Here is a 24,079-nt window from a genome sequence, read left to right as displayed (position 1 = left end):
CTGAAGCAGAGCCAGCATGGCTTCTGCAAGGGAAAGTCCTGTCTCAGTAACCTATTAGAATTCTTTGAGAGTGTCAACAAGCATATAGATAGAGGTGATCCAGTGGACATAGTGTACTTAGACTTTCAAAAAGCTTTTGACAAGGTACCTCACCAAAGACTTCTGAGGAAGCTTAGCAATCATGGAATAAGAGGAGGGGTCCTCTTGTTGATAAGGAATTGGTTAAGAAGCAGAAAGCAGAGAGTAGGAATAAACGGACAGTTCTCCCAATGGAGGGCTGTAGAAAGTGGAGTCCCTCAAGGATCGGTATTGGGACCTGTACTTTTCAACTTGTTCATTAATGACCTAGAATTAGGAGTGAGCAGTGAAGTGGCCAAGTTTGCTGACGATACTAAATTGTTCAGGGTTGTTACAACAAAAAGGGATTGTGAAGAGCTCCAAAAAGACCTCTCCATACTGAGTGAATGGGCAAATGCAATTCAATATAAGCAAGTGTAAAATTATGCATATTGGAGCAAAAAATCTTCATTTCACATATACACTCATGACGTCTGAACTGGCGGTGACCGGCCAGGAGAGAGACCTCGGGGTTGTAGTGGACAGCACAATGAAAATGTTGACCCAGTGTGCGGCAGCTGTGAAAAAGGCAAATTCCATGCTAGGGATAATTAGGAAAGGTATTGAAAATAAAACAGCCGATATCATAATGCCGTTGTATAAATCTATGGTGCGGCCGCATTTGGAATACTGTGTACAGATCTGGTCACCTCATCTCAAAAAGATATTATAGAGTTGGAGAAGGTTCAGAAGAGGGCAACCAGAATGATCAAGGGGATGGAGCGACTCCCTTATGAGGATAGATTGCAGCATTTGGGGCTTTTTAGTTTAGAGAAAAGGCGGGTCAGAGGAGACATGATAGAAGTGTATAAAATTATGCATGGCATTGAGAAAGTGGATAGAGAAAAGCTTTTCTCCCTCTCTCATAATACTAGAACTCGTGGACATTCAAAGAAGCTGAATGTTGGAAGATTCAGGACAGACAAAAGGAAGTACTTCTTTACTCAGCGCATAGTTAAACTATGGAATTTGCTCCCACAAGATGCAGTAATGGCCACCAGCTTGGATGGCTTTAAAAGAAGATTAGACAAATTCATGGAGGACAGGGCTATCAATGGCTACTAGCCATGATGGCTGTGCTCTGCCACCCTAGTCAGAGGTAGTATGTTTCTGAAAACCAGTTGCCAGAAGCCTCAGGAGGGGAGAGTGTTCTTGCACTCGGGTCCTGCTTGTGGGCTTCCCCCAGGCACCTGGTTGGCCACTGTGAGAACAGGATGCTGGACTAGATGGGCCACTGGCCTGATCCAGCAGGCTCTTCTTATTTTCTTATGATTGTAGCCATTGATTCCTGAGATACAGTTGATGGGAACTATCCTGTCTGAGAAAAGAGTTAAGGCCAAACAAGTCCTGATTGTTGTAGATGCATTTGTTTAAGCACAGATCTTCCCTGAGCATGTAGAAAACAGAGGCCGAGGGATCCTTTTTTAACATCAGAAGAGAGTAAGAGTAAGGAGTGGAGAACCTTCTGTTTGCCTACTGCTTATATACCTAGAAGGATACTGAAAGTGCGTTAACTTTGGAGAGAGGCCGTGAAGGATTAATCAGCTGGTAGTGGGAGTAGTTAGCACTGGTCACCTGCATTTGATTTTTTGTATGATTGGGAAGATAAGTTTTTAAACGTATGGATTTGCCACTGTCAAGATTAGCTTGGCCCTCAAATCTGTAGCCTTTTTCTATATAGATGTGGTGTGTCTTTTGAGTAACATTCATAATTTTTTTGTTTCTTTTATACTCTTAATTTATCGCAAAGGATGCATTTTCTCTAAACTTTACCCACTTCAGAAAGAGAGACATCTTCAGGCTGCCATACCATGTTATGAAATTGTCATCTATGTAGCACTGCCAAACGCGTATAGTCTGCTCAGATAGTTTCTCAGAGAAACAAATTATTGAAATATGAACCTTTCCATATGAGACTGGCTACTTGCAAAGCATGGCATCCTATAATGTATTTTATTTTTTAAATTATTAAGGATAGCCTTTGTTGTAATCTTTCTTCATTGTGGAGAAATATATGGCTATACTCTGAACATCAGTTGTAGTGATTGAGTAAATCCTCAGAAGAATTGGCTATTTTGGTTTATTTCAAGGCAAAACTGAATTTACCGGATCATTACTTGTAATGCTCCTTAACCTTGATTACACAGTATCAGTCTAGTACTGGAAGGTGGACAAATAACCTTTCAACTTGTGAAGTGAACACATTGAACTGCTTTTGGAAGAAATAAATACAAATCTTGGGGTGGGGAAGTGGAATTGTTGAAAATATGTTGCAGAAAAGTACAGGTAATCTGTGCTTTTAACAGATGTTCAATTTTTCCCCCTAGTGCATTTGTCATGCCACACTGCTCAGAAATGGTAATGATTAAGAGGTATATAAATGCCTTAAATAAATAAGAATAAGTTGAGGTAGATGTTTCATTTCAAACTCAGGGAAGAGGCAGACCTTGTTAAAAATAACAACTTGTTAATGATAATAAATAAACAGATGTTATCTTTGTAACCAACTTCCATAACACATTAACAACGATAAAACAAGACTGTGAACAACTGAAGTCTCTACACTCTTCTTTCTCTACCCACTGAAACAACCATTTCCTTAACTGACTCTTATCAGCTGAACTTTTTCTTAACTCTCCCTCCCAGCTGTTCTAAAATGTTCAGTTAAGTACCTGATGGAAAGAGGCTGAAATGGAAAGGAAACTTGAGGTCTGAGACATTTTTATAATTGTTCCAGTTGACTGATAACAAGGCAGCAAAGAATGAAATCTAGTTTGGTGAAGTGGCTTATGGCCAAATGGCGAGGCCTCTACAGACTGGTGGCCTGTCCCTCAGGCTCCTATGTTCTATAGGGTTTTTCAGGACAAAAAGACCAATAAGCAGGGTAGGCGCTTGGTTGAGCTTTCGCATTTACACCACCTTGAGATTTTGAATGGCTCTGTTGTTGATGCGTCTAAGGGCTCCTTTACTTACTTAACCAACCGGGGTGCTAGTACAGTTGATTTTATGCTAGTTTCCCATGTTTTGCTCCAAGATGTTCTTGGGATCGATGTTGATAACAGGGTGGAAAGCTATCACTTTCCACTCTTGCTCAATGTGAACCTTTTGTACCCGATTCCTCCCCAACCTTCGCTGAACATAGAGGGGACACTAGTGGTGGAACGGAGAATGCGCTGGTCTATTGACCTGTGCTTCTCTATTACACAACTTCTTGATGGTAATATCTTCCAATCTCTTCGCCAAGGAGTTTTGAACTCTGAGGTAGATGCCTTGACGGCCTGTCAGATCATCCTGTCTCACCTAAAACCTAGGCTGGTCCAGAAAAAACAATATACGGCCAACCGGCGTTTTGGTAATACTTGGTTTGACCAAGAATGTAAGTCCGCCAAGAGAAAGATGAGGGCTTACTGCCGAGAGGCATCTAGAAACCCAGAGAACCACTCCCATGACCTCTATGTGAACATGAGATCCGCATATAGGTTACTATTAAAAGAAAAAAAGTCAGCTTTTGCTGAATCTCAATGGCAACAACTAGGTTTGGCGGTGGCTGAAAGAAAGGAGGGTCTGTTTTGGGACCTTGTTGCTTTTGGCATGGGAGTAACCAGACATTTAATATTAGGCCAAATATCAGCAGCCGCCTGGCATTCCCATTTCAGTAGTCTTTATACATCCCTCCCAGTAAATAATGAGTCCCTCTCTATTATTGAAGTAAAGAACATGCCCCATTGGCCCCCGGTTACGCCAATTCAAATTAAATCTCTTTATTTCATCTCTTACGAACTGGCAAAGCCCCGGGGAGGATATGATGCACCCTGAACTATTTAAAAACTTTCCTGACTGGTGGGCCCCTGTTTTGGCTAAGTTATTTACTCAGATTAATCGCTTCGGTGTCCTCCCAGAAGGTTGGAGGCAGAGCATAGTCCTCCCTATCTATAAACACAGAGACAAGCGGGACTCTATGAACTATCGTCCAATTAGCCTCCTAAACATTGGTGCTAAGCTTTACAGTAAATATCTCCTACACAAGTTAGAGGACTGGGAACTCGAAAAACAAGCTGGGTTTAGGAAAGGCATGAGCCCCATCGATCACTGCCTGACTCTTCACTGCTTAGCTAAACAATGCATCGCTGGGCCCACTAAACATCTGTATGTCGCATTTGTTGACCTGGCAGCAGCATTTGATTCCATAGATAGAAATCTTTTGTGGACTAAGTTAGCCAACTCTAATATTGATAGGCGTCTCTTGTTTTTGCTAAGAGAACTCCACTCCAACACTAATGCCCGAGTAAGGGTAGGAATTTCTGGCTCTTTAACAGATCCCATTGCTGTAAATAAAGGAGTAAAACAGGGATGTCTTTTGGCCCCCCGTCTTTGCCTCCAGGCACTCCAGTGGCGCTGCTACGAGCAGAGACGGGCCTTCCACCGCTCAGAGCCTGTATACACTGTACCCTTATTAACTTCTGGAGATCTATAAATGATGCACCAGCCAAGCTAATACTCAATCTATGTTTTGGCCAGGCCACATGTGTTGGGCCGTGGAACGCACGAAGTGATAATCTATACCAACTCTACCACATCTCGCCACAGGCCTCTTCTCTTTAACTAACAAAATGAGTCTTCGTGATGCAATTTATTGTCACTGTGCCTACTTAGATAGATTGACTATAATTAATTCTAAATTCTCCAAATGGTATTGGGTTTTTAAGCACGATCAAGCCAGAGCAACATACCTGGCCCAGCCTATCCCTGTAAACCTTAGGCAGGCATTCACGGCGCTTCGTTTTAACACCATGCCAAACGCGGTGAGGGATGGCCGCCACTCTCGGACGCCATGGTCCCAGCGACTTTGCATTTTCAGAGTTCCGGAGGTAGAAGATCTACCTCATTATCTGCTGACCTGCCCCATTTATTCACACCCTCGTGCAAAGTACTTGAAAGGGCTGTTGTCACGCTCGCACCTGGCTCTAGACTATGAAAAAATACATGATCTGATGTCAGACATGGACACCTCTATAACGCATAGGGTGTCCCTTTTCGCACTGGCAGCCCCCAAAATCCGTGCAAAACATATTCAGGATTGATCGTTGAGGGGACTCCGGGTGGTTATTTTATTCTCTCACAGACCAGGCCTTTTAGTATTTAATGGATTCCGACTGTGGTCCCCACCCATTAAGTTTTATTGTCTTGCTAATTTTAAATGGATCATATTGGAATTTTAGTTTTATATGTTTTATTGATGTTTATTCTTTTAAAATGGATTGTGTGTTGGTTATGCGATGGCCTTCGGCTTTGCAATAAAGTATACTACTACTACTGCTACTACTAGTTTGGTGAAGTGGCTGATGGTGAGCCTGAATTCACATGCTGTCACCTTGGCTGGTAAACTCACTTAGGTGGCAAGCCACTATTTCTCAGTCTCTACTCCCCCACAAAATAAATGTAATAAGAGTGTAAACAATTACCTGCCTTACATTGTGGTTCTAAGAATTATTGATAAAGCAGATTCAGGAATTTCAGATACAGATTTGGATGATAAAGTTGCAGTCCTAAACCTTTAATTAAGAAGCAAGTTCATCTGTATCTGGTGAAACTTGCTTCTGAACTAACAGTGATGTCTCATATTCTCAGGTTGTCTCCTGCTGCTTATTATGCCCAGAGGATGATCCAGTATCTTTCACGCAGAGATAGTATTCGTCAGCGCTCCATGCGATATCAGCAGAATCGGCTCCGTTCGTCCTCATCTTCTGCTTCCACCTCTGAGAATACAGGTCCATCTGTAGAAGGAAATGATCTGGAATTTGAAGACTTTGAGTAAGTGCTCATCTTCCTTATTCCACCATGTCTGACCAGTGACCTTTCCTTTCTTCTGTTCACAAGTGCCTTGATCTCTACAGGTGGCAGGTTAAGTTTGTCCTTCTCAAAAACCAGGAATTTAACACATCACCCAGTTTATTTTTGATGAGTGGAAGACAAAAACGAACCAACTGTTGCAACTTTTCAAGATGTTTTGCATTCGGATGACTTAGTAAACAGAATAGCTGGTTAAATTCAAACCCTGTTCAAAGGGATTGCGAAGAGCTCCAAAAAGACCTCTCCAAACTGAGTGAATGGGCGGAAAAATGGCAAATGCAATTCAATATAAACAAGTGTAAAATTATGCATATTGGAGCAAAAAATCTGAATTTCACATATACGCTCATAGGGTCTGAACTGGCGGTGACTGACCAGGAGAGAGACCTCGGGGTTGTAGTGGACAGCACGATGAAAATGTCAACCCAGTGTGCGGCAGCTGTGAAAAAGGCAAATTCCATGCTAGCGATAATTAGGAAAGGTATTGAAAATAAAACAGCCGATATCATAATGCCGTTGTATAAATCTATGGTGCGGCCGCATTTGGAATACTGTGTACAGTTCTGGTCGCCTCATCTCAAAAAGGATATTATAGAGTTGGAAAAGGTTCAGAAGAGGGCAACCAGAATGATCAAGGGAATGGAGCGACTCCCTTATGAGGAAAGGTTGCAGCATTTGGGGCTTTTTAGTTTAGAGAAAAGGTGGGTCAGAGGAGACATGATAGAAGTGTATAAAATTATGCATGGCATTGAGAAAGTGGATAGAGAGGACTTCCGGGAAGGGTGACTTCGCTTGTGCCTGCTTTTGAGACGGGCTCCCGCCTCAGAAGAAGCTTATTCAGATATAAATCAGTCAGAACATTTTTTTTTTTTTGACTGATTAAATTTCTCCCGGGCAGGGAGAAACATAGAGATCAACCTCAAAAGCCTGTTTTTGTTGGGAGGACTGGATTTCATTAATTTATGAGAAAAGGTCCAGCCAGCAATGCCGGACGGACTTCCGAACAAGCTCTATCTGATTAATGCGATACGTTTATCTTTTCTTCAAAGAGAAAACGGACTAACAGGCAAGCACCCTTCTTTCTATATTTTTTTTTTACTTGGTTTAAATTGTTGCAGCAAAAAGAGATTTGTCAAATGAATCAGCTTTAAAGAACTTCTGGGTGAGCTATAACTCTTCTCTGTTATTCACGAAATTAACAGCTTATCTCTGTTTTTATTGCAAAAAGCTGTCCTGGAAGTGCATTCTAAAGATATAAACAGAAGAGGGATTTCTATTCCGAGGAACATTATATTGTCTGGGACTATTCTCTTTTTGGTCTATTTTATTTTGACGAATCTGCTTCTTCACGACGCCACTAACTGTTTTGATGCTGGGAACTAAATTTGTTTTGTATTCTTGAACATAGAGAGATAAGGCAGGCTGCTCTGTTTATACTGTGATGTCATCGAGCCTGGAATATTAACCCAATTGTTGCTGAAATAAGAAGTGGTTCTTCTTTATTTTTGTTTTGTTTTGTTTTCGTGGTTTTAAAAATGGCAATCAAGAAAGTGGCTGAGAATCTGGAAGTAATTATGTTTCAGAAAATAATGGATGAGATTGAGATAACGAAACAAACCCTGCGACAGGGCAGTAAGGAGCTGAAAATGGAACTGAGCAAAATGACGCAGGAGCTTAAAGAAATAGGGGATCCTGTGAGAGAGGAGAATGAGATCAGAGATGAGAAAAGAAAAAATAAAGGGAAGATACAAGCCCTGGAGATTGGAACAAATGTGGAATTGGAAAAAGATCTGGAGTTTATGGATATTAGAAATAAAATCTACTGTTTGGAATTTAACGTTATCTCTGAAGAAATTAATGAAGATATTAGAGATAAAGTTATCAATGGCTTGGATAATTTTCTGGACTGGAATGACGTGATGGAGCTTGATATAGAGAAAATCTATGGAATTAACTGCAGCCATGTGACAATGGAAAAACTCAAGAGATGAGCCAGTGCATTTTGTAAAAAAGAAGAACAGAGATATGACTTTACAACAATATTTCAGCAACTTATTCAGAATCGATGGCAAGAAAATATTTGGGATAGAGGAAATTCCCATCAGACTCTTATTATATGACTATGGCTATGACAGCAAGATTATTATGGAATACTGATAATGGAAGATTGGACACTGAAATTACTGGACTTAACAGGACTATTGAAGATGGAAGATGGAATTAATATGGATAATGGAATAATGGCTATTGAAATTATTGGATTTAACAGATTTGATGAGATGGATTAATCGATATGTTTATTTGGACTATGGTTATGACAATAAGATTATTATTATTATTAACGAGATGGATTAATCGACATGTTTATTTGGAGAAAAATTGATAGATATATTTCTTAAAGAATTGAAACCTCTCTTTGACTTTTTGTGGAAAGAATAAAGTAATGTCTATGAGATTTGATGATTAATTAAGATAACTACTGGAGGAAAGTGATTTTATAATATAATTTAAGAGACAGGATTGTTATATATTGTAGACCTATAACTGATCTGCGACAAATGGGAAGTCAACATTTTATTTTTTTTGTTTAATCATTTGTGTTTTGTTTTGTTTTTTGTCTTTGAATGTTTTATGATTTTGTTTTGTTTGTTTTATGAAAATTTGAATAAAAATTATTGTAAAAAAAAAAAAGAGAAAGTGGATAGAGAAAAGCTTTTCTCCCTCTCTCATAATACTAGAACTCGTGGACATTCAAAGAAGCTGAATGTTGGAAGATTCAGGACAGACAAAAGGAAGTACTTCTTTACTCAGCGCATAGTTAAACTATGGAATTTGCTCCCACAAGATGCAGTAATGGCCACCAGCTTGGACAGCTTTAAAAGAAGATTAGACCAATTCATGGAGGACAGGGCTATCAATGGCTACTAGCCATGATGGCTGTACTGTGCCACCCTAGTCAGAGGCAGCATGCTTCTGAAAACCAGTTGCCGGAAGCCTCAGGAGGGGAGAGTGTTCTTGCACTCGGGTCCTGCTTGCGGGCTTCCCCCAGGCACCTGGTTGGCCACTGTGAGAACAGGATGCTGGACTAGATGGGCCACTGGCCTGATCCAGCAGGCTCTTCTTATGTTCTTAAGGTTCATATTGGTCATTTGGTGTTCTGTTGTGTGTTCCCATATATATCCCTTAAGAATCTCTCATTAGCTAAAGTTTCTATCAATTCCCTATAACGTGTTAGTGCAGGGATCATATATTTTAATATGCTACAGAAATTATGGTTAGCAAAAATGCAGAGCAACCTGTAAATTGTTATAGTCATTGTAACAGTAGGAGGCTGAAAGGAAGTAAAATGACTTTTTCATATAGTTGAACGGGGCTTTAGTTTTCCATATTCTCAGTACTGAGCCAGTAGGTAAAAGCTAACTTAATACCAAGATACAAAATGAGAGAGTCCCCTAATCAGAAGCTGGAGAGTACAATAATTCCAGGTTGGCTGGATATCCTATCTCATTTGCTTAGTCTGTTATGCTTTGGCTTTCAAAAAAAATTGATCAGTAAATATCTGCAACCAGCTGTCTTCTTAATCCAGTACTGTATTTCCTGAATTTTTTGGTGACAAACAGATGGGTCACTAAAGCGTCTTAAAGACTAACACAGTTATTGTGGCATAACCTTTCATGGATTAGAGGCTGCTTCATCTGTTAGTTTTTAAGGTGCCGTAAGACTCTATTGCTTAATGAATGTGCATGTGTGTCTTTTTTGACGTCCTGTTTATTCTATTTCTAAGCCAATTCAGAGTGATCTTCCTTGCAGTAGTTTTGATCTTCAAGTACAGTGTAGCTCCACAAAAAACTACACAACAGTGTTTGTGGTTCTGGGCAATCATGTGACCTGTAAGCTACTTGACTGGGCTAGATTTTTCATAGGTCCTCAGAAACACTTTCCAGCTGGGTCTGGGTAGTTGGAGTACTCCATCACAATCTGTGCTGATTTTATAGTGCCATCAGCTGGGGTAAAAAACAACTTGTGCCCTTGAATTCCAGTTGAACACTCTTGAACCAGGTAGTTTGAACTTGGTTCCTCCTAGAGCAGCAGGAAATAATCTTCTAGTGAGAGAATGTATGGTGGAGGCAGAACCCTTGTTCTTTGGAGCTGTCATTTCATGCTCTAGCAATTAACTCCTCGGAAGCACAGGGGAATGAGTGTCTCTTCCCCTTTTCATTGTGGTTTTGTTTGTGTAAGATGTAAATGAGGGGAGATACGTAGAAGCGTCAGCCGGCCTAATAGCTTTCCCTAAGCAGCACTGCAGGCTGAGGGAGTAGGAGTGAGGCAGCCTGCTGGGGCCCATTGTGACGGGGAAAGCTCTGCAAGAGCAACCCTCAGTAATTTCCATTACTGTCTCCTATTCATCCTCTAGGGAAGGGGGTTTGACTGCTAAAAAGGATTGGTACATTCTTCATTCACAGGGCTAGGCAGATACCTGTGGAGAAATGTGTTCTCCTGCAGATAATACTCACACAGGGAAGGGGACCATTCAAGAAAAGCGACTCAGTCAGCCATACCAAAACCACCCTTTATTTCATGCCTAGTAGGGACAGGTGTGCGTTTCTCTCCTATGTATTAACTGTGCTTTCTGGTAACAAATGTTCCATTTTGATCTTTGCCCCTCTGTGCATTTAACTTTCTCCCAGTAGGAGCCCCTTTTTTCTATGCAGTTATCCTCCTTGGCTGATTGGGAAGCTGATAGAGGGGTCTTTTTAGGTGGAACCTTTCCTTTCCCTTCCCCACAATGAAGATTTTCTGTTGCTGAATTTCTTGGCCTCATCTTTTTCTTTTTCTCCCCCTCCTTTTACATTGATTGATATAATTTTAAATGACATATAAAAATGTAAACAAATCCTTTTTAGGGTGGAAAGGTGACAGTCATGGGGGATAAGGCTATCAAGGCTACTAATCATAATGGTTATATAGCCATCAGCTGCTGAGCAGCACAAACAGTAGAATTCTGCTGCTTGTGAACATCCCGTTGGCATCTGATTGACCACTGTGGAAACAAAATGCTGGACTAGATAGGCCTTTGGCATACTCCATCAAGGCTCTTCTTGTGTTCTAATATAATGCACCTTGCTCTCATCTTTTCCAGGGCAGAAAGGAAAATGTAGTCTTTCTCTTGCTCCACTCCACATTGTTATATTGTCTAAGGATGCAAAATCATTAGGACTAGGTGATCATTCTTCTTCTGTGGTGATAACGATATTGTACATATCCTCCTTTAAACAGTAGATTGTATTGCTTTTGGTTTTCAGGTGAACAATTTCTGTTTCTGAAACATCATACATTGCTAGCAGTTAATGCAGATTTCTGCATTCTGTGTACAGCTTTAAACCTTCTGAATATTTTATTTATTTGTTTGTTGCATTTTTGTTTTGCCTTTCTGCCCAAGGTACCCAAGGAGGTCTATTTTTACATCTGTATCCTCCCCTTTACCTACCACTGAACACCATGAGGTTGGTTTTGTCAGAGAGTGCTTTACTTCAAATTATTATTTTCCATAAGAAGCCAATGCTCCAGCATGCCTCTTCCCTAAATGTATTTCGGAAAGCCTTAAAGACCTGGCTTTTTCAGCAGGCCTTCGGGGTATCCGGGGAGGGTTAATCAATATAATTGTAATGCCTCCCACCCAGTTTTAATATTGTTGTTGTAGATCTATTGTTTTTATTGTATTACTGTATTTTATTAATTGTATTTTAATAATTTTGTAAGTCGCCTAGAGTGGCCATTGGCCAGATAGGCGACGAAGAAATTAAATTTATTATTATTATTATTATTATTATTATTATTATTATTATTATTATTATTATTATTATTATTATTATTAATGCTGTGTGCAGCCAGTTCATTGTGTTTATATTCATAGGATTTTTCAAAATCCTCCAGAACAGTTTTTGGTATTAGGAGCATGAGTTAAGATTCTCATAGCCCCTCTTTCTTGCATGAAATCTAGGTATTATGCAGTAATATATCTGGTCCTGATAATCTAACTGGAGTTGGGTCTGCAGTAAGCAGTTTCCTTGAGCGCAAAAAGGTTACATTTCCAGGCGGAAATATTTCTGCATACAAATATGACAGTGTCCTAAATTCTTCCATCTGTCTTCAGTAAGACATGGAAAATAAGCAGATTTTATTGTGTTTGACACACACTGAAATGCAGATACTCAGGAGCATGAGCTCTCTGCCTGAAAATGTTCTCTGTAATCCTTCATCACTGTTTCATAAAGTTTGCCTGCCTGCTTTCAAGAATGAGCTACTTAATAGAATATAGATCGGAAGCCACCTAGTATAAAATAATTTTAGAATTTGTACCTCCTTTTTATTTTGCATGCCCTCATTCTGGTAATTGTGAGATACTAATCTCATTAGTAGGGTTCAGTGTTGTATGACATCTGAGTTATTTCTACATCTTCCCTTCCATGTTCTTCAAACCAGATTTTATAACCAGCCCATTTTGTGCTATTCTTTCTTCCTTAAATACCAGGTAGTCTTCTTTGTCCAGTATGCATGAGACAAATGAGCTATCCTGAGTGGATTTCTGGTGTATATGGGCTATACTCTATAGAGAATCTAAACAATTATTAATAATTATTTACAGAATACCTGCATTCGTGAGGCACCATTCATAAATCATACTATGACAGAGGTCATGACCTCAGGCTTACAATCTAAAAGAAGATACACATAGGGAAGTCAAGGGGAAAGCTACAGAAGTGTGATGAGTTGACAATGCCAGAATGCATTTGATTTGTCAGGACTGTCAATCATAAAAGGGTGGCAGAAAAAGAAGCACAAAACCATGGTGGGGGGGAAGCAACTGTGTGCCTATAATTTTTTGTTGCACATTTGTTTCTGGAAAGGCATATAACTCAAGCAACTGTTTCCATAATCTTTCTAGATTTAGGATCAGTCTTTTCACACAGTGAACTTCTAAGTTGGAAATAGCCTTTTCATGATCAAAATAAGCTTTCCATCAATGCCGAGCTGGGCTACTTTCATTCCTTTGCCTAATTTCATAACTCCTCTGTAAGCATTCAGCTTAGACTTCTGGAAAGAGTGGTCTGTCCTTTCCCAAGCAGCCCTCTGACTGCAGAGGGGGAGAAGGGAATGATCCCATCCACAGTCTATACCCACAATCGGTTTGCAACTTCTGCCAGATTATCCTTGAGGAAATGTGGCCTTTGACAGAAAAAAGACTGTTCCTTCTTGTGCTAGTGGAATGGCACCTTTTGGAACCAACCCATTGTCATGAATCTTTGGCTTCTGACAATAGAGCTGGCTCACTGACATTTCTGAACTTGAAATCAGTATTTCTGGTAAAGAGTTTAGATGTTTGCACAGAATTATGTTTGTTTCAGAAAGTATCTATCTTTGACTGGCTACCTTTTTAGCAACAGGTTACAAGACCACATGGACCCTTGCTGTGATCCAGCAGTGTTGCTCAAATGATGAGTTGTATTAGGTTCTTTGTATCCAGTCACTTTAATTAACGTTATGTTAATAGTGATCAGGGGTGTGGAGTTGGAGTCGGAAGCAATTTTGGGTGGAGTCCGAGTCGGTAGAAATGTACTGACTCCGACTTCAAAATAAAATTAATATATTAATATTAATATTAATTTATTAATATTAATACATTAATATACATTTGCCATTTATGAAGGAGTCAGAGTCGGACAGTAGAAAAATAGAGGAGTCGGAGTCAAAGGTTTGACATACCGACTCCACAGCCCTGATAGTGATGACATATGACTTAGCAGTTCCTGGAAGTTTAGAGCTAAGCACTGTTAATTATTTCTGTATTAAACATATGTAGAGTATGTTCTAAATTTCCAGAGTGAAAGTTAGTAATTTTTTATTTGTACAGAATTTGTGCTGCGTGTATCACCCCCCTCTAAAATATTACCAGCAGTAGAGGTGGAAGTAACCAAAATTTATGATCTTCTGGTCAAGTCTGAGAAGAACATACTTTTTCTTCTGCAAAGGTTTACAATCTCACTTTCTTACACTTCTGCTGAGATCCAGACTTGTGAGCTCAATTCTAAGGCTTAAGCTATTTGTGCAGGGATAGAAACATTTTTATATTGTATGAATGTCCAGCCCCTTGAAGCCAGCCAGCCAGCCCTCCATTAGGTTCTGCTCCCTGGCATTTGCATATTTTCCCTGCCAGCTGTAGTAGCTAATACTTGGTATGAGGTAGGACAGGCGAGAGGGCCTGGTTAACATGACATTATAATGTTGGCAGTTGAAGCCAGAGGTTGTTTGTGACTTTGCTAGTTTCCTTCACCACTCACCAGCACCTTATACCAGAGGACTTCCATGTTATCATACTCAAAGTTGGAGGCAGTGTTAGAATTCTCTCTGTTGCCTGAAGGAAGTCCAGCAGCCAGGAGATTGAGGAATGTATATGGGTTGAGCAAGAAAGACTCATGCAGTTGTCCTCTCCCACATGGTTGGAAGAATATTCAGATGCACTCCCATTAGCCTTGGATCATCACAACATGGAGAAGCAGCTCTTATCAGTTTACAAATGATGCCACATATGGGGACCAGCTTATGGGGTGGAGGCATCAAGGCCAGAAAGAGGACCTTTAATTCTTATGGACTTACTGTATCATTGATATGATTTTAACATGAATTTGGCTTTGACTGGTTTTATAATTTCATATATCCTCTGTCTTCTTGTTGATGGTTATTCTGATTTTTTTTGTTAATTGTGTTGGTTTTTGTTTTTCTGTTAACTATTTGGCAGGGCTGTGGAGTCGGTACACCAAACCTTTGACTCCAACTCCCCTATTTTTCTACTGTCCGACTCCGACTCCACCCAAAATTGCTTCCAACTCCACAGCCCTGGAAAAGGCTGTAAATGTCTTTTTAAATTGGAAGCTCTCATAGGAGCATTTTTATCACTGCCTGAATATGCGCTGATCTTGGCATCACATCATTTGTCTTCATCTGGGTCCTGTGTCATACACTGACACACAAAATGTTTTCCATCTTGAGTTATGGTGAAATGCTCAACTACAGCTGACTTCATGGGAAGCTTCTTTGACATTTTGAATTTATATTTTAAAAAATTTGTCAATCAAAATTTATTTTGAAGTCGGAGTCGGTACATTTCTACCAACTCCGACTCCACCCAAAATTGCTTATGACTCCACGACTCCGACTTTGACTCCACAGCCCTGCTAATTGGGGCCTCCTTTGGGAAGAAAAACAGGGATATGAGTAATGTTTTTGCTCATATCCCTGTTTTTCTTCCCAAAGGAGGCGCAAAACAGTTATGAATGGTTTTCAGATTCCATTCAAAGCTAGTCAGATGCAAAATAGATACAGTACTTATTGGAAAGGATTTAGTTTCAATTATACAGCCACAGGAGTGGCTGAATACTATAGCCAGCATGGATTTTTTGCATTTCGCAATGTTAAATTGAAAATACCCCCCATGCCATTCTGATGCTTCCCATAAGCTCATTTCAAAACAAAACCTTACAAAACTTATAAACCTGAACTCAGAGATCCTGCTTAACAGCCCTCTAAGTTTTCATAGGGTGGTTCATGACAGATGCTGTTGGAGGTTGCTGATTCATAGGGTCTCCATAAGTCATAGTCGACTTGAAGGCACATACCAACAACAACAACATAAAACACTTGGAGAGAATCAAAAATTCAAAGTGTAAAACAAGAGGGAAAAAATCCAGACACCTTTTGGACTTTTTTCTGTCAGTGGTCTCATGATTTGTTGAAATTAACTAAAAATCAGCCATGTTCATAGAGTACTTGCAATCCTATTACAAACCTTGCCCCATACCTTGACCTTCATCTTCTGCAGTTTAAAGGTTTTTTAAAAGACCTGCCTGGCTGTTTTTTAATTAATTTAGTAAATTTAACATTGAAGTCAATGATAAGCGTGGGCATGCTCAGTAAGAACCAACTGACATTGTTCTAAAAGCCAGACTCACAGCTGTTTGGCTTGGCAAACAGACATTTATTTCACTTTAAACAGTCATGGCTTCCCCCAAAGAATCATGGGAAGTGTCATTTGTGAAGGGTGCTGAGAGTTGTTAGGAGACTCCTATTCTCCTGACAGAGCTCCAGTGGCGAGAGTGATTTAACAGTCAGCCCCTCTTCTGGGGATAGTAGCTCTGTGAGGGGAATACTTGGCTAAAGCTGAGAATGAGCTGAGCTTAGTGAGAGATACTAAAAGCAACAAAAAAGCTTTCTTCAGGTACATCCATAATAAAAGACAGAAAAAGGAAATGGTGGTTCAGCTACTTAGTGAAGATAGCAAAATGATAACAGATGAGAAGGAAAAGGCAGAAGTGCTCAATTTCTACTTTGGTTCAGTCTTCTCCCAAAAAAGTACAAATTGCAGGAAGTTAAGCAAACATGAAGTAGAAATGGAAAGGGTAGGATTGCAGCTTGAGATTGATAGACAGTTGGCCAAGAAATACCTAATTACCTTGAATGAGTTAAAATTTCCAGGGGCCGATGAACTGCATCCTAGAGTAATGAAGGAACTGGCTGAAGAACTCTCAATCACTGTCTATTATCTTTGTGAAATCATGGAGGACTGGTGAAGTGCTGGAGGAAAAGGAGGAACTTGGGAACTAGACCAATCACCTGACATTAATAAAGTGGTCAATCTGTAAGCACCTTGAAAACAGTGCAGTGATTGCTAAAAGCCAACATGGATTTATGAAGAACAAATCCTGCTAGACTAAACTTATCTCATTTTTGATCAGGTAACCTCCCTGGTAGACTGTGGAAATGCTGTGGACATAATATATCTTGACTTCTGCAAAGCTTTTGACAAAGTGCCCCATGATACTCTGTTAATAAGCTAGCTAAATATGGGCTGGATGGAACAATTGTCAGGTGGATCCATAGCTGGCTATAGAATCATCCTCAAAGACTGATCATCAACGTTTCCTCTGAACGGGGTACTGCAGGGCTCATTCAGTTCTCTTTGACATTTTCATTAATGACTTGGATGAGGAGGTATTTGCAGATGACACAAAATTGGCTAATACCGTGGAAGACAGAAACAAAATTCAGAGTGATCTTCATAGGCTGGAGGTTTGGGCTGAAAACAGTAGAATGAAATTGAACAGGGATGAGTGCAAAGTTCTACACCTAAGAAAAAGAAACCAAGTACACAGTTATAAGATAGGGGATACTCAGCTCAGCGATACTACATGCAAGAAGAATCATGGAATTGTTGTTGATCACAAGCTAAGTATAAGCTAACAGTGCTATGAGGCTGCAAAAAATACAAATGCTATTTTAGGCTGAATTAACAGAAGTATTACTAGCAGAGACCAGTAATGGTTTGAAACAAATGCTGATGAAAGTTAAAGAGGAAAAAAGCAGGACTACAGCTGAAAATCAAGAAGACTAAAGTAATGACAACAGAAGATTTATGTAACTTTAAAGTTGACAACTAGGACATTGACCTTGTCAAGGATTATCAATACCTTGGCACAGTCATTAACCAAAATGCAGACAATAGTCAAGAAATCAAAAGATGACTTCCGGGAAGGGTGACTTAGCCTGTGCCTGCTTTTGAGACGGGCTCCTGCCTCAAAAGAAGCTTATTCAGATATATCAGTCAGTTTTTTCTTTTTTTTTTTGACTGATTAAACTTCTCCCGGGTAGGGAGAAACGAAGAGATTAACCTCAAAGCCTATTTTTGTTGGGACGACCAGATCTCATTAATTTATGGGACGAGGTCCAGCCGACGAAGGTGGGACGGATTTTCAACAGCAAGCTCTATCTGTTAAAGCGAACGTTCATCTTATCTTCTAAGAGAGAACGCACTAACAGGCAAGCACCCTTCTTTCTATATTTTTCTTTTACTTGACTTAAATTGTTGCTGTTTAAAAGAGATTTGCCAGATTGATCGGTTTTTGACATCTCACTGGGGAGCCATAACTTCTCTCTGCTACGCACTAATTAATAGCTTATCTCTGTTTTTGTTGCAAAAAGCTGTCCTGGATTTGCATTCTAAAGATATACACAGAAGAGGGATTTCTATTCCAGATTTTTATTTTGAAGAATATTATACTGTCTGAGACTACTCTCTTTTTGGTCTATTTTATTTTGACGAATCTGTTTCTTGACGACTGCCATTAATTGTTTCGATCCTGGGAACTGCATTTTGTTTACTTAACTATGGAGAGATAAGGCTGTCTGCTCTGTTTATATTGTGATGTCACCAAGTTTGGAGTATTAACCCAATTGTTGCTGAAATAAGAAGTGGTTTTCCTATATTTTTCTTTTAAAATGGCAATTAAGAAAGTGGCTGAGAAGCTGGAAATAACTATGTTTCAGAAAATAATGGATGAGATTGAGATAACGAAACAAAACCTGCGACAGGGTTGTAAGGAGCTGAAAGTTGAATTGAGTAAAATGAAGCAGGAGATTAAAGATATAGGGGTCCCTGTGAGAGAGGTGACCCTGGAAGGGGTCCCTGTTAGAGAGGAGACCCCGGAGATTGGAACAAACGTGGAACAGGAAAAAGATTTGGAGTCTATGGACTTTAGAAACAAAATCTATTGTTTGGAGACACAGGAGATTAAAGACATAGGGGTCCTTGTGAGAGAGGAGACCCTGGAGACTGGAACAGGGGTCCCTGTGAGAGAGGAGACCCTGGAGACTGGAACAGGGGTCCCTGTGAGAGAGGAGATCCCGGAGATTGGAACAAACGTGGAACAGGAACAAGATTTGGAGTCTATGGACTTTAGAAATAAAATCTATTGTTTGGAACTCAATGTTATCTCTGAAGAAATTAATGAAGATTCTAGAGATAAAGTTATTAATGGCATGGATAATCTTCTGGACTGGAATGATGTGATGGAGCCCAATATAGAGAAAATCTATGGAATTAACTGCAGCCATGTGACAATGGAAAAACTTTCAAGAGATGACCCAGTGTATTTTGAAAAAAAGAACAGAGATATGATTTTACAGCTGTATTTCAGCAACCTATTCAGAATGGATGGCAAGAAAATATTTGGGATAGAGGTAATTCCCATTAGACTCTTACTATATGACTATGGCTTTGACAGCAAGATTATTATGGAATACTGATAATGGAAGATTGGATACTGAAATTACTGGACTTAACAAGACTACTGAAGATGGAAGATGGAAAATGGAACTAATAGGGATAATAGAACAATGGCTACTGAAATTACTGAACCTAACAGATTCTGATGTGATGGATTAATTGAAATGTTTATTTTGACTATGGTTATGACAATAAGATTATCATAATTAGTAATGAGATGGATTAATCGATATGCTTATCTGGAAAAAAAAATTGATAGATATATTTCTTAAAGAATTGAAACCTCTCTTTGACTTTTTGTGGAAAGAATAAAGTAATGTTTATGAGATTTGATGATTAAGTAAGATAACTACTGGAGGAAAGTGATTTTATAATATGACTTAAGAGACAGGATTGTTATATATTATAGACTTATAACTGATTTGATCTTTGACAAATGGGAAGTCAATATTTTACTCTTTATTTTTTATTTTTGTTTTTTTTTTTCTTTTTTTCTTTTTGTTTAACTATTTTTGATTTTGTTTTTTGTCTTTGAATGTTTTATGATTTTGTCTTGTATGTTTTATGAAAATCTGAATAAAAATTATTGAAAAAAAAAAAAAAAGAAATCAAAAGATGACTAAGACTAGGGAGGGCAGCTATGAGAAAACTAGAAAAGGTCCTCAAATGCAAAGATGTATCACTGCACACTAAAGTCAGGATCATTCAGACTATAGTATACCCGATCTCTATGTATGGATGTGAAAGTTGGCCGGGGAAAAAAGTGGATAAGAGAAAAATCAACTCATTTGAAATGTGGTGTTGAAGGAGAGCTTTGTGCGAATAATTGGGTGTTAGAACAAATTAAACTAGAACTATCACTAGAAGCTAAAATGATGAAACTGAGATTATTCTTTGGACAGATAATGAGAAGACATGATCCACTAGAAAAGACAATAATGCTGGGAAAAACAGAAGGGAGTAGACAAAGAGAAGACCAAACAAGAGATGGATTGATTCCATAAAGGAAGCCACAGACCTGAACTTACAAGATCTGAACAGGGTGGTTATAACAGATGCTATTGGAGGTTGCTGCTTGCAGAGCTGTGAAGTTGGAGTTGGGAGCAATTTTGGGTGGGGTCGGAGTCGGTACATTTCTACCGACTCCAGCTTCAAAATAAATTTTGATTGACAATTTTTTTAAAATATAAATTCAAAATGTCAAAGAAGCTTCCCATGAAGTCAGCTGTAGTTGAGCATTTCACCATAACTCAAGATGGAAAACATTTTGTGTGTCAGTGTATGACACAGGACCCAGATGAAGACAAATGCTGTGATGCCAAGATCAGCGCATATTCAGGCAGTGATAAAAATGCTCCTATGAGAGCTTCCAATTTAAAAAGACATTTACAGCCTTTTCCAGGGCTGTGGAGTCGGAAGCAATTTTGGGTGGAGTCGGAGTCAAAGTTGGAGTCAGACAGTAGAAAAATAGAGGAGTCGTAGTCGAAGGTTTGGCGTACCAACTCCACAGCCCTGGCTGCTTGATAGGATCGCCATAAGTCATAATCGACTTGAAGGCATATAACAACAGCAGAAGCATAGTTTTCAAGTTGCGTGAAGTACTAGTCCCCCTCTATGTGGCACTGGTTAGGGCTCATCATAAGTACTGCTTCCAGTTCTGCACTCCACACTTTAAGAAAGATGCAGACAAACTGGAGCAGGTTCAGAGGAGGGCAACAAGGATGATCAGAAGACTGGAAATAAAGCCCTATTAGGAGAGTGTGAAAGAGCTGGTCATGTTTAACCTTGAGAACAGAAGGCTGAGGGGAGATATGATAGCATTCTTTAAGTACTTGAAAAGTTGTCACACTGAAGAGGGCCAGGATCTCTTCTCAATCACACAGTGCAGGACCTGGAATAATAGGCTCAAGTTACAGGAAGCCAGATTCCTGCTGAACGTTAGTAAAAGCTTCCTAACTGTTAGAGCAGTGTGACAATGGAGCCAATTACCTAAGGACATGGTGGGCTCTCCAACACTGGACAACTGGGCAGCCACCTGTTGGTTATGCTTTAACTTGGATTCCTGCATTGACCTTGATGGCCTTAAAGGCACTTTCCAACTCTAGTAATCTATGATTCTGTGAAAACTTCTGCCGGTTAATAGGCTACAGGAAATGTAATTTATTTTAGCAAGTGATGATTATTCTTGTCTTGGTACCATCAAAGAGGCCAAGATACCCTGGAGCAATTCCAAACAAACAAAATCAAGAGTTAATGCTCACAATTGCAAGCTCCCACATGTTTGTTAAGAAGATGCTTTTTAGCTGAATAGCCCTAGAGTTATTTTAATCTACACTGATGTTGCCTTGTAGGGTGGCTATTAACATTTCAGCGTTTGTTTCACACGTGTGTGTGTGTGAGAGGGAGAGGGAGAGAAGCGTTCTGCCATTCCCTTTTGAAACTTCCAATTGCCATGGTCTCCAATGACCCGTTGCTGCAGCTACTAGATATAACAGTTCATTGTTGGCTCGCTAATTATTATCAGTGAGACATGTAGGATCAGAGGAGACTTATTTAGTTTCTGGGTCAGAACAGACTTGTGACTTCATGTTTCAAATTGGCTTTCCTGTAGCAATTCATCTTCAGTATTTAGCAGTGCATATCATTTGACCAGGTGATGAATCCTCTTGTATTTGGTAGTTGTCAGTGGTACTTGATCTTGTGAAGTACTTTTCTATGTGGTAGAAATCTTTTTTATTATTTAAATAATAATAATAATAATAAAATTTTATTTCTAGGCCGCCTATCTGGCCGAATTAACGGCCACTCTAGGCGGCGTACATAGACTAAAATATAACATAGAGTAAAATATAACATATAATACAAAACAACAATAAGTATACTCAATCCAAACCTACCCCGATCATACAAAAATTTAAACTAAATTAGACAGAGGTCTCGAATGCCTGCCTAAAAAACCATAATCAAGGCTGTTTATTTAAAAAAATCTTTAAGAGAGCCATTAATTCACTTTTTCCAACCCTGCTGGATTAAAAGTTTTGCAGATAAATTGGCAAAGGGCAGTAGTTTGGTATTCCCCTGTAATAGCAAGTGAGAAAAACAGTCTAAAACGTGGTGGCCATGGCAATCTGGTTCTACTAGATGTTGCTGCTCTACAAATTAAAGTTGGTGCAAAAATGGGATTTGGGTGGCAAGGGAAGAATCTACTCTACTAGCAATCTTATAGCCAAGATGGAATTGTTCCTTGCATTTTTCTAGTGCTTTTTACTGCATTTTTAGTCCATCTCTTGGGAGATTGCTTTCACAGTCTTAATACATATACCTGTCAGAAAAATGCTTTTGTGTAATTTGAATGCTCTTTTATTCAGCATACTCTTTTTTTCTCCATGATCATGAAATCCTTCAAAACCTTAACAATTGTTTTAAATCTCTATTTTTAAACTTATTTTTTTCCTTTTAACTGATCAACACAATTTTTAGATAATTTAGGGAAGGAACTCTACTGCTGTTTTGTTTGTTTTTCTTAAGATATTACTCTGAACTTTCACAGATTAATTTTCTGGTGATTTGGCTATAGATGAACAGCAGCTGAATTAATTGCCCAGTAATATAAATTTAAATTAGTAGTTCATATCTATCCTCCTTGTGCTCAGTGACAGAGACTCGATAACTAACTTAAGAACATTAGTGTTTGGTAGATCTAACATTTCAGTCAGATTGATTTGAATGAAGGGTAGTGAAGGTCATTACAAAAATCTTAGGTAACAGGTTGCACTACTCCTTTTAACTGTATCATTTGAGTCCACTAAGGAGACACTGTATACTAATTAAGAAACTTTATGCATATTTAGTAAAGTTGTATTTGCTACCTTAACACTCTGGTCAACACCTTTTAAAAAAATTCCCCTTGGTGATAGTAACACCGGGCCCCATGTAGAACTTTGGAACAAGCTGACACCCATTCAACTATTTTTCTTGTCCTTATTCTAATTTGCAAAGGACTGAAACTATTTATTTATTTATTTTATTTATTAGATTTTTATACCGCCCGACTAGCAAAGCTCTCTGGGCGGTGAACAACAGAAAACATACAAAATACACAATATAATACAATAAGAACATATAGCAATAAAACAGTCTAAAATCAGTTACAACAGATAAGAAAAACAATAACTTAGGTTAAAATGCATTGGGAAAGAGGAAGGTTTTAACTTGGTGCCGAAAGGATAGCAGTGTCGCCGCCAAGCGCACCTCCTTGGGGAGACTGTTCCACAGTTCGGGGGCCACCACTGAGAAGGCCCTAGATCTGGTCACCACCCTCCGGGCCTTTCTATGAGTCGGAACCTGGAGGAGGGCCTTCGTAGCAGAACGTAGTGAACGGGCGGGTTCGTATTGGGAGAGGCGTTCCGACAGATATCGTGGTCCCGTGCCGTGTAAGGCTTTATAGGTTAATACCAACACTTTGAATCTAGCCCAGAAGCATATTGGTAGCCAGTGCAAGCGTGCCAGAACAGGTGTTATATGCTCGGACCGCTTGGTCCTTGTCAACAATCTGGCAGCCGCATTTTGCACTAGCTGCAGCTTCCGAACTGTCTTCAAAGGCAGCCCAACGTAGAGCGCATTACAGTAATCCAAATGCGAGGTTACCAGAGCATGTACTACTGATGTAAGGTCCTCCTTACTCAGATAGGGATGTAGCTGGGCTACCAACCGAAGTTGGTAGAACGCATTCCGTGCCACCGAGGCTACTTGAGCCTCAAGTGAAAGGGAAGAGTCTAGAACGACTCCCAAGCTCCGAACCTGGTCCTTTAGGGGGAGTGTAACCCCATCCAGAATAGGATATGTATCCACTATCCGATCAGAAAAACCATCCACCAGCAGCATCTCAGTCTTGTCAGGATTGAGCCTCGGTTTGTTAGCTCTCATCCAGTCCATTGTTGCGGCCAGACAGCGGTTCAGCACATCGACAGCCTCACCTGAGGAAGATGAAAAGGA

The 24,079-nt window shown here is 39.6% G+C and overlaps 1 protein-coding gene across 6 annotated transcripts in view; it reads left to right on the top strand.

Moving 5' to 3' along the window:
• AMBRA1 (autophagy and beclin 1 regulator 1) overlaps nt 1–24,079 on the top strand; it is a 243,867-nt gene that overhangs the window by 72,202 nt on the left and 147,586 nt on the right. For all 6 annotated transcript variants that reach the window (XM_061610890.1, XM_061610887.1, XM_061610888.1 and 3 more), the window contains one exon: nt 5,746–5,928. In XM_061610890.1, the coding sequence (XP_061466874.1) occupies nt 5,746–5,928 (183 nt within the window). The remainder of the gene's footprint in view (nt 1–5,745; nt 5,929–24,079) is intronic.

The sequence above is a fragment of the Rhineura floridana genome, chromosome 2 (genome assembly GCF_030035675.1).
Source record: "Rhineura floridana isolate rRhiFlo1 chromosome 2, rRhiFlo1.hap2, whole genome shotgun sequence".
NCBI classification, from domain to species: Eukaryota; Metazoa; Chordata; class Lepidosauria; order Squamata; family Rhineuridae; genus Rhineura; species Rhineura floridana.
This window is presented reverse-complemented; position numbering and strand designations above follow the sequence as displayed.